The 12,219-nt window shown below is 31.6% G+C and overlaps 1 protein-coding gene across 1 annotated transcript in view; it reads left to right on the forward strand.

Moving 5' to 3' along the window:
• Positions 1 to 11,352, forward strand: part of LOC128226659 (sodium/calcium exchanger 3-like) — a 28,062-nt gene extending 16,710 nt beyond the window's left edge. Inside the window, exons 8-19 of the mRNA XM_052936630.1 lie at positions 803 to 940; positions 2,314 to 2,476; positions 4,271 to 4,394; positions 4,858 to 4,987; positions 5,833 to 5,862; positions 7,146 to 7,236; positions 7,457 to 7,532; positions 7,666 to 7,788; positions 7,965 to 8,040; positions 8,337 to 8,490; positions 8,826 to 9,001; positions 9,643 to 11,352. Coding sequence (XP_052792590.1) covers positions 803 to 940; positions 2,314 to 2,476; positions 4,271 to 4,394; positions 4,858 to 4,987; positions 5,833 to 5,862; positions 7,146 to 7,236; positions 7,457 to 7,532; positions 7,666 to 7,788; positions 7,965 to 8,040; positions 8,337 to 8,490; positions 8,826 to 9,001; positions 9,643 to 9,777 — 1,416 coding nt within the window. The 3' untranslated portion in view covers positions 9,778 to 11,352. The remainder of the gene's footprint in view (positions 1 to 802; positions 941 to 2,313; positions 2,477 to 4,270; positions 4,395 to 4,857; positions 4,988 to 5,832; positions 5,863 to 7,145; positions 7,237 to 7,456; positions 7,533 to 7,665; positions 7,789 to 7,964; positions 8,041 to 8,336; positions 8,491 to 8,825; positions 9,002 to 9,642) is intronic.
• Positions 11,353 to 12,219: the final 867 nt, after the last annotated feature.

Here is a 12,219-nt window from a genome sequence, read left to right on the forward strand (position 1 = left end):
ATGTTCTGTTTACTTAATTTGTTGTTGATATTAATATCTCAGAAAAATGTTAAAGCAGATATTTGTATAAGCATACTTTTTTACTTAATAATATATACAAATTGTCGAAAGTGATCCAGATGCTTATGGATCCAAAGAAAAATTAACTAATTTTTATTCACATGTTTTTAAATATTCATACCACAAACTGTGCAAACAATTGAAACCTAACTGAATAATTAACGAATAAAAACAAAAAACATTGAATTTTTGTTTAGTATACTGATATCTGTTTGTTTTCTCTGAGTAATAGTTAATTTCCAACTTGCATGTCCAAGAACACAAACATGTTTCAGCAAATTGATATAAGAAAACTGCTTTTTATATGCAATTTTGAATAAGTATGCATCGTATTATTGGTGTATATCAATTATGTATAGTATTCTTTTTATAATTGGTAATGCATGTAATTATTTATAATATGACTCTTATAGTTGATGATTGCATTTCAGTAACATTATATATGTAAATGCATCTTATAAATTTAATATATATCAAACACTTTTTGTATGTACAATTTTGGTGATGCAGTTGAATGATGATTATGAAATTATTTGATAAACATTGATTTTTCTCACAATTTGTGTTCCATATCATTTTTTTATATAATAATGCACAATATTATTGATGATGAATTTAAATAATTGTATGTTTGCTTCTTATAATTATGATAATATTATCTAATAGTATTACATGCCCTTTAATTGCTGATGCATATTTAGAGTTTTATATATTTTAATAATGTGCTTCATTATTTTTACAGAATGGGAATGCAGGGTTAGGAAACGGGAAAGTGCTTCCAAACTTGGACGCCGTACCTGGAATTGTGAGCATCGAGTATGAAACACGGGAGGCCTCGGCAAGGGCTGGAAAAGACTTCAGATTCATCGGTGACTCTCTGGTACTAAACTTAATAGAACCTTGTATACGCTAGGGGTGATGAAAGGCTTGATAAAAAAGAGACTTTATTTTTTATTTGTATCGTCCTAGTCCCTAAAATCGCGACCAACCTTGATTCGCGGCCATCTTTGTTTTTACCTGGTTATCACGTGAAATGCACGTATCTGCAAAGCTATGACGTCATTTTTACTACAAACTATTTACAAGAGTAGATGCTTTCCAACTCACGATAAAATATCTTTAAAACAGATAAATTCACTTGAAACAATGGTTAACACTGCAAACAACGTAGTTTTACTAATCCCAAATTAATTGCCATAGAAACCAATCATATTTGCCACATAACATCCTTAAAAATTCGCTGGTTATTTCGTCTGCTTTGTATACATTTTATCAATGACGGTCACGTGACCTAAATTCTTGTAGGAAGGCAAAACAAACTTATAATATGTGTTTTCATGACCCATAGTCTTAGTGTCAAAATAAAGAAATTAGTGAGTGTTAATTTCTGTTTTAGGTGCATCCCTAAGCAGTGATAAAGCAGTACATAATTTATTTCCATCTGCCCTTAAACATGCTTATGTACAAAATGATCAGAGAGGAAGGCACTTATGTCCTCATCTAGAATGTTTAGTGTTCCTGAAAATACACTTAAAGAGACAGTTTTATCTTTGGGTTAAATTATACTTTCCCCCACTACGAGTAATTTGACATGATTTAATGTTTTATGTTTACAAAATACTGTAAATCTTTTATTACAAGTTGAAATTTTGAAATTAACATTTTTAAAGATATGTTTGACTGTTTTTCTCAAAAAACAATTGATCAAAATAGTGTTGGCCTAATTAAAACGTGCTGACCTAGATTACGTCAGAGCTCGCGAATCAAGGTACTAGAATCAAGATGGCGGCCTAGTTTCAGTGTCTGTACTCTGTTGACATTATTTACGTGATCTTTTGACCGTTTGTTCTTAAATACTTGTGGAAATATGGATAAATAAATGGCATGTCTGACAAAAGTAGTTAAATTATTTCATTGTTTTGCTCAACTTTATTATTTTTTATTTATTCCTTACATCCGCGTATCATGGTTAGTCGAGGATATACTTGTTGAATGGTTGCTAAGGAACAGTCATGTATCTTTTAGTGCTAGAATTTGGTAAAGGTTTTTAAATACTGCCATTCATGGTTTTAATGTTTAAAATTTAAAACTGTTTTTTTATTTGATAGTAATTGTATATCTTTGAAATCAACTGGCCTCAAATGTTACCTTACCATACTTATTTGAGCATTGATAATTTTGCTTATTCCCTTTTTTATGAACTTATTGCTTTGATTATAACAAGAATGAATTTCAAAATATTGTCTGTTAAAGGTTTTTAAAGAGTCAGAGTACAAGAAGACAATATCAGTCCCCATCATAAATGACAACCAGTTTGAAAATGATGTGACATTCTACATCGTCTTGAAAAACCCAACCGGAGGAGCAGGCATTGGTGACCCAAGTGTTGCCACAGTCACGATTGTGGATGATGATGGTAACTGACCACTGTCTTTAAAGCAATTTAGCCTGCTCTTTTTGAACGTTGTTGTGAAACTTCCAGAAACTAACATTTTCTGATGTTTGAGAGTTTTGGTATAGCAATGTTTATGTAACAAATGGAAAGTATGTCCATGGTAGATTTAGAACCTTGCACATTTTCCAGAAATAACCCTTTTGTCATTGGTATTTTGGCATGAAATGATATCCAAAGTGTGATTCTATGTGACTTTCTTTCATCCTTGCTACCCCGCACATTGTATTAAAAAATCATATCAATTACAAAATCTCCATTACTTTACAAAGAGAAATGCCATTAATGTCTTAATGTAACATGTTCTAAGATTTGACTACCGTACATTTAATGTTCTGTAGAATAAATTCAAACTTTAGTACTTTTACTTTTAATTCAAAAAGTCGCCATTGTATAAGATGCAAGTATCATTAACTAAAAACTAGAATACTTCAGTTTAGTTATGTTACACTTATGGAATGAAGTGGGTACAGCTGTTCCTTTGCACAAAAAGAGGCCCAATTACAACTAAGTGGGCAACACTTGACTAACATATATCTTTGAAATTAATACATAATAGTGCATCTTTTAGTTGGTGTGGTGTCTAAATACACATTGGTTGTGAACTATGTCTCATATATGTCTCTTTAATTGTTACAGGTAGTAAAGGTAATGTAAATTGGTACACCTAGAAATAGTTCAGTAGTTGAAATGTTATTTTAGACAAGGCCTATGTCACTGAAATCAGGCTCTTTATTGAAAAGGATATTTTCATGATTTCAAATTCACTTTTTTTTTATATATCCAAATTATTTCATATTTTTGTCACAGGCAGCTTTATGTATGTTATTTACCTACCTTATGCTTATCTTTACTGTTCTTTTTAGTGGCAGTTTCAAAATGTTTTTCATAATTGACTATTGGAGTTTTAAGTCTGTAACTCAGAACAATCCATGCGCACATAGCCAATTTCAGTAACATTATGGTTTGTCAATCTAGTTTTCAGTTACATTTTATGGAATTTTGGCAAAGACAAAATGTCTTTAACTCTCCTGACACAATTTATTTTCTACTGTTCCCAAGATATATATATTTTCCTGATTTCGTTAAAATGCTATTGCATTTTTTCCAAAACATTTTTAAAATACTATTGGTTATTTTTGTGCTCCACCTTATGTTTGTAGTAAACTAGGTGTGGGTATTTGTAAAACTTCACCCATATGTAAGCCTAAATGTGTAAATCTGTGCTTTGACATTCACTTATTCAAAATATGCAAAACATATAAATATTATCTTAACAGAGTTTTACCTTTTTCAAGTATCAAATTAGTAAACATATATATATATATATATATATATATATATATATATATATATATATATATATATATATATATATATATATATAAACCATTTTCACAGTCAAAATTACCTAGTGTAGGTTTATACATAAGCAACTTTGAGGAAGTCATTGCAATTAATATGAGTTAAGCAATTAACTGTTAAGTAAATTGTACTTTTCTGCAAAAAAGTGTTCAGAAAAGATTTTTTTACACTAGATATTTTAAAATGCAATTAAATATCACACAACCATATCTCAACAAAGCATGGCTTCATGCATGCATTTCACTTACATAAATTATGTTCTTAACTTGATGAAAGTTTTGGAATCCTAACTCAGTCTTTAAAGTGTTAAATTTGTATAGTTTTAAGCGTATTTTTTGTTGTCTGTTTATATGTTTTCTATCTTTCTATCTTTTTTTTAAACTTTACTTTCAGAACCTGGGGAATTTCAGTTTGAACAGGATCACTGTATGGCTGACCTAAGTGCAGGAAAACTCAATACCAAAGTCACCCGAGAGCATGGTTTTGATGGCAATGTCAAAATAGAGTACCATACAATGTAAGATTTTTTTTAGGGGGGGGGGGGGAATTCATAGAAATATTTACATGAAAAACTACAGAAACAAGCCCAGTAGCCAAAAGTTTAAACATAAACCCATTTTAATTGCGCAGAGTTAAGGACAAAGACATAGAACACACAAACAAAAAATCTCAAACAAGAAACATGGGACAACAGCTTAAAACTCAACAAACAACACAGTGCATATACACTATATAAAAGCTTGATGTGTTTATCAAAGATTGTTAGACTTCATGTTTTATCAGAAAAGGTAAAATTTATTTGAAACTGAGTTACTGCAGATGTGTATAGTTTGGAAAAAAAACAGTTATTTTGTAATTATATAAGTAAGTACAGTCACATTTTTTGTTTTGCAACAAATACCTTGAAGGACAAATAATGCTGTAGACATTGATATTGTCACTAAAAGATTTACTGATGTTTTTGCAAATATCTACCTCAGAGATGGGACAGCTACTGGAGGGGAAAACCTCGCTAAGAATTGTGATTATGTGCACCAGAAAGGCTTCCTCGAGTTCTGTCATGCTGAAACTTCAAAAGTCTTATCCATTGATATCAACAAAAATGCCAAAGTAAGTAGAGGATAAGAGATCTTAGATCACACTTTCATTAAAAAACATCTATTTGTAATCTAAACTTCTGTTTTTGTTTAAGATATAAACCTATATACAATACTATATAAACAATTGACCCTTGTTTGCAAGTCTTATATTGATGAATCTCCATAAACAACTAGAAAGCATACATACTAAAATGCATTGCTTTTAGTTAGGATGTTGTACATTCACATCTTGCTGTATGAGTCCTTCAATTTAAAGGATGCATATGCCAATATGAAAAATGCTTATGTATGTCTTGTTATTTGGAAACATTATCTTCTTTCACATGTCTTTTCAATGTTTGAATCAGTTTGTAAATAACAACAGTGTACCCTTTTTGTACAAAAATAGCTAGTATGAATTTGCATTTTTGATAAAGGTGTCCTCGGTATTGTATAATGTTAAAACATTTCTTTTGTTTATGATTTGCAAGTCATTATACTTTTGCTTGAACTTATTGATAAAGCATTACATTTGTTTATTCCTTTAATATGATTCATGCATGTTGTGTTAGGGTAGAGATCATGTCATGAACAATACCTAGTCAACAGAGCAACAACACCATTCTTCAAGGGTAAAGATAATGATTGTCAATAAGTAAATGAGCTGCAACAAACTGTTTCATGTAAAACAGTTTCCAATTTAAAACAATTGCTTTCTCCCTATCTACACTATTATGGAGGATAGTGCTACTGTAATAAGTGTTCTGTATTTTTTTTTAAATCAATGTAGATTATTACAAGATATCTATTATTGTAATAGCTATGAACTGAGCCATGTACTTTTTATTGTCTGATAATGGTTTTGTTTGCCAACAGCTGATTGATATTAACAACAAAGACTATCAAGTAATGTATTATAATTTTGTTGTGATGGTATTTCATGTCAAATATTGCTAACACTGAAATTTCTTCTGATTTAATAACCTAATTCCTATGTTTTTATCTATGATGGACTAAACTGACATTTGCTTTATTTATTATAGTACTGTTTGCTCACTTGCCTCTATGGATGTGCGTATGATACTTACATTAACATTTGTCTTTGCCCATGTATGCTTTAAGTTGCCCTTTTTTAGACCAAATACACATAATAAAGGATTGTCTGGGTATCAGTGTAAAATGAACTTCTATGTCTTATGGTTGTCATAATGGCTGAACAAAATATGAAATAATGCAGAGTGCTCTGTTTATTGACCAAGCGGGTACTAAACAAGCTTATTCTTGTACTTCTTTCAGATAGAGGTAAGTTAAGATATGGTAGAGGTCTTTGTTTTAGTACACAGAACATATTTTGCTCTAGGTTTCCAGATTTGTGTTGGAGCATGCTATTGTGGATGCACACTGTTAAGTCTGTCTCTCTGCATGAATTACATGTACATGTACATAAAGATATTATCTTCAGACCACGGATTGTCATTAACAGCAGGATTTGCTATTTACAAAACTCAATTTATTGTAAACCAAGTACATTTTGTAGAAGCAATGAATTTAATCGTTTGAAGGTCTACACTGTTTAAATATTTTAAAAAAGGTCATTTATTCCCTGTTTTTAAAAAGAAGTCGCAAACTATCAGTGTTATTTTTAGCAGCTGATACTGTACTATTAGAATATTCCCAAAATTAACACACAAACAACAAAGCATGTAAGCGTGTAACTGTTGTGATGCAACTTTGTCATCTTCATGTGGTTAATTTGTCTTTGCATTTATTCTGAATCTAACACTTTTTTCTATAAATACATTTAATAGACACTTAACTTTTGCCAATTCAAATTATTGCATTTATATTTTGATTAAACAAATGTGAACACATTAACTAATTCCGTTTTCTAAATGAGTTGGATACATGACAGTATAATGCTTTTAGTTGATTTAGTTTCTTTTATCTAAATTTATACACATGCACATTCTATACATGTTTGCTTAAACTGCGTTTATGTTGCTTCGAATGACAATGTTGACAATTTAACTATTAGCAGATTTAATACTAATTATAGTATTTTTTTGCATGGTTTTCGTAACTATTGGTGTCTTATCATTCTTTTTTGTTTTGGTTAAAAAGAACTGTTATGTCTTATTGTTTTGGCTTTGTCATCCATTGTCTTGATAAGCCTGTTGTTTGCTTTCCAGGGACCAAAAAACTTCATCATCGTTCTGAAGAACCCGAGCCTTGGTGCCAAAATTGGCACCCGAAGTGCAATTGTTTGTAACATAACGAAAGGTAAACTGTTTTTCTATATTATATAAGCAAGCATTATATTGACAAAGCATTTATTCCATTAACATACTGCTCTGACTCAAGTTACCAGTTGAAGAGAACAAAGATGTTTCGAAACCTAACAGAAAAGTGAGTTTTACAATAAGGCATAGAAACAACGTGCTCCATATCTGATGATTGCTCTTCACTCTTTCTATACATGCTTCATGTTTTGTTTCTTCAGATGAGCTTGGAGACAGGTTGGCTGATGTTGTCTCTGAGGCAGAAGAAGAAACAACCTGGAGGGGACAGTTTGTGAGGTCAGTACATAATTTAATAATTTTGATCATTATCTATGTACATGCTTTCAAATAACTAATCTAGTTTGTGATGATTTCCCATGACGAAATTGTTATTTCACATTTCATTATTCAATGCATTGAATTGTTTCAGTGCTATGACCGTTGGAGGTGGTTCAGATGATGATGGTAATGACACAGACCCTACATGGTTTGACTACTTCATGCATTTTCTGACCTTCTTCTGGAAGCTCATGGGAGCATGTGTACCACCTACGTAAGCTATCAAGTCTCTGTTATTTGTCGAAGTATAAATGTTGAAATTAAATTTGAGTTATCTTATGATAGGACTTTACACCTTGACCTTTAAAATTGCATCATGTTACACAAAATTCGTACCGGTATGTTAAAGAATTATTTACTCATTTTGATTTATTTACATTTATGTTACAGAAAGTACTTTGGTGCCTGGCCAACCTTTTGTTTATCTCTGTTGTACATCGGGCTGTTAGTGATAGTTGTAGAACAGGTATACCACTTTTTCTCAATTATTCTATATTCATGTATCTCAATAAAATGTGACAATCAGATTTTCATTATTGTATCATACCATGCAACACCAGTAATGAGTGTATCTCTAAAACCAATTAAATCTATGTAAAATATTGTTATTGGAATCAAAACATATTCAATTAGCGGTATGACTAAAATACGAAAATATTACTAAAGCATATTTTAGTCATACCCTTCAATTAGGATATTTTTATTGTTTTACCAAATTCATTAACCTACTAGTATATCACGTATGAAATGATTTATTTCCAGTTGGGTCATTTAATTGGTTGCGTCATAGGCCTACCAACAAGTATAACTGGCATCACAATAATTGCTCTTGGAACCAGTTTACCGGACACCTTTGCTAGTCGTTCTGCTGCTCAACAGGATGAGAATGCTGACGCAGCGGTTGGCAATGTCACTGGTTGGCTATTTATTATTGTAGTCGACTTGTAGTTGTGTACTGTTTGGATAATTCACTCTAAAGACTGTAAATTATATTGCATGACTTATTGCTATACATACAATTTCTTTATTAAATATGACGTACATTTTGTAAATGAATTTTAGAAGGTGGCAATGAACTGCAGATTCAGTTCATATTGATTTCTTTTTGACAAGAGTGTTACGTTTAGTCGTCATTGTAGACACAAAAACAATGCAGAAACAACTTGGTCAGGAACTAAATATTCCCGCTATGATACATTTATACTAGTATCTACCATCAACTATTGCAATAATGTAAACTAATTACTTCAGGGAGCAACTGTGTGAACGTGTTTCTTGGTTTGGGCATTCCATGGGTGATGAGCACGATGTACCATTTAGCTAAGGGCACCGAGTTTAGGGTGCAGTCCGATAACCTTACACAGAGCGTTATCGTCTTCAGTACTGTTGGTGCTATCTGCATTATTGTGCTGCTGCTCAGAAGAAAGGTAATGGTTTAGATGAGATATCATAAGGCTGGTATATTTCTCTACCTTTAAGATAACTCCCACCATGGAAGAGGTGTTTGCATTTTATAAAAACTATATAAAAACTACATTTTCGAGGAATTATGAAGGTTTTGCTGGTTAATTTTAAGATAAAACGGTATTATATCAGCTTCATGCTCTTCAGAGCAAATTTACTTCCGAGCATGCTTTTGGGTATGACATATGTTAAATATCTGCCCTAAAGAGCATGAAGCGAACCTTTTCGGCAAATAAAATCGATCCATTTACAGTATTTTTTCCTGTAAAAATGTAAATTCTAACAAAAAATGTGCTTCACAAGGGTTTTAAATACCCATACTCACAATATCTGTTCAGCTTCAAAAAACAAATAGTACTGCTTTAAAGCAAATCTTGGAGCTTTCGCATGTTTACTGGTTGGATTAAACATTGATGGTTTGAATCGACTTTTAATATCATTTTAAAATAACAATTAGCAGAAATATCATGAAAAAACTAACCTGTTGCATACATAAATATTGCCATATCGTGTTGTTTACGTCTCTCTATGGCAACCATTTCTGGTGTACGCTGATCGACCTTCATACATGTTGATTAATAACAATGACATTCCTTTATTCCAGTTTGTTGGAGGTGAACTTGGCGGCAAGAACCCATTCGTTCGCTGGGGAACTAGTATTTTCTTGTTTCTGTTGTGGGTTTTGTATATCATAATTGTAAGCCTTAAAGCCACTGACAGACTTAAGTGGGAAGTATAAAACATCTGATAATTTATAAAGCAGGGTGTGGACTGTTGCATGACTTAGTGCACTGTAAGATGTTTTTGTCAATTTGGGTATGGATGAAACTGTAGAGCTCGTTTTGGACGATCAAGTCAGCCATTTTGTGATGGAGGCCTGGTGGTTTACATTCACATGCCTTTACCTGAATGATGTGCTTTTCTTGATAGAATCGCAGTTAGAACATACTTGTGATCATACTAATCAAGCAGATACCTATTGTAGATCTTTTAGAATAATTTAGACAAAAACAAATGGTGAGTTTGAGTTTATGTTTGTGTAGATGATGTACTTTATTTAATGGAAGGACGATTGTTTATTTTTTAAGTTTGAATTGTTTTCCTTTTTACTCAAAATATTGTGTTTTGCATTTACGTTATATTCAGTTGTTATTTTGCTCAATTCTAAGTTTCCCATTTACTTTATTTCATAAACATGGGCGAAATTAAAGATTCTAGGATGTCTATTAGTTTGGTTTGAAAAAGTAAAACTATATTTACACAGCAAAGTATAATTGTGTATAAATGACATGTATAGGAAATAACCATGTTCATATGAAAATGTATGCACAATATTTGAAAACGTTTTACATTTACAACATTACATTTTCCGAGCAATAGATGGGTAAAACTTCTATGCTATAATTATCTAAATAATACAAGGTCGTCCAGAATTACTATGCAAAAACATGAACATTGTTTATCTTTTGTTGTTGTATTAACTGAAGAACATTGTTTCTCTTGGTATTCAACTTAAGCATTACTGTTAATGGCACTACATACTTTTTGGGTCGGTTCTTTTGTTTTCGTGATTAAACTGACTTATGGCTGCAAACGTCATAAGTCTTACTTAAATGGGTGTTCGTATGAGTGAACATCTTTTATCAGTATTAGGAGGAAGTGCTTGTTTCAAGGAACTACAGAAGTTCTGAAAATTTCCGTTATGTTTTGTGCTAGATACTGAATATAACATTTGTGAATTCCTCTACCTTATCTCGCCTGTTTGTGTACTAGACATATTAGTTGCATTTGTAGTGCTAACTTTTTGATCCGGAGGCTTTCTGTCTCCAGCAAAACCATCTGTGATACTGTTGTTTGTTATTGTTATGTACCTGTTTTTTGTAGTTGGTTGATAAATTGTCATCAACTTTACTTCAAAGTATTGAATAAGCATGTCGAAACCTGAAGAGGAATATATTTGCTCTTATAAGACGAGGTTCAAAACATCGACATGAATCCTAACTTTTCTAGTTATAGAGTAAATTAATCGTGATTACACAACTCTCAACATTTCATATATTTTTTGCAGTAATTTGGTAGTAATTTGAGTGGTTGTTTCCTTTGTCCTTATATTAAACAATAGTGGAATTTTCTGACAAATAAACAGAGCAGTAATTTCTTTTTCATGTTTTTGTTGTTGATTTTATCAACTGTCTCAACCAAAATATCATTTGAGTTGTGATATCATATCTTGTTTTATTTGAATTGTTTTTGAATTATTGATATCAAATTTTGATAATTTGTATTTGTCAATAAAGCAATTTCATGACTGTTATATCTGTTTATTATGTTTTTGTGTGAAACGCTTTAACAGCTTCAACGTAATATGTATTGTAACCATACTCAAGCAGGTAATAATGAAATAATAATTTATCACTTTGGAGCCGCGGCTTGTGCATTTCGCAAGACTACAAGGTCGATTTGATTAATACCAACGGCGGGCATACAACGTTCTTAAAAGTCACCAGAAAGACCATGCACGAAGACTACTCAACCTAATTCCTTAAAAGTCACCAGAAAGACCATGCACGAAGACTACTCAACCTAATTCCTACCTGCATATTTACTATGGCTGAAGAATTCAATTTCAAACTAGAACGTTGCAGGTTTATAGCATGAATTAAATGACATAGTTTAAAACCGAGGAGTATATTCTATTGTTTAATTTACTTGGTTATTGAGTTGATTGAAACTTCAAGTAATCAGTGCATTAAGACAAGTTAACAAGGAGTTTGTTGAATAAAATAAAATAAAAATACGTATTGCATTGATTTTCAATTTCACGGACACATGTAAGAGGAGCAATTTGTTTTTAAACTAGGTACATACATCGAGATTAGATAAGAGTTATGGGTCGTTTTGACATTAAAAGAAGATTAGCCCAATCGATCCCGTAAATAGATGCGTTTAGATTCAAATACGTATATATTATTAATCCTGATGTATTGACGTTTTATTTTGTAAAACATCTTTTTAAGCACATTGGATGAGTGTTTCCTATATGTGTATTTAGTTTTTAATGTAGATTGCCATTAAAAGCTTTCGTCAGTTAGCGACAAGTACAATTGGCATTTAAAGTGAAATATATAGGCATCAACGCGGCAAAGAGTTCAATTACTATTGGGATTTATCTTACTAAAAT

This window comes from Mya arenaria, chromosome 3, assembly GCF_026914265.1.
Source record: "Mya arenaria isolate MELC-2E11 chromosome 3, ASM2691426v1".
NCBI lineage: Eukaryota > Metazoa > Mollusca > Bivalvia > Myida > Myidae > Mya > Mya arenaria.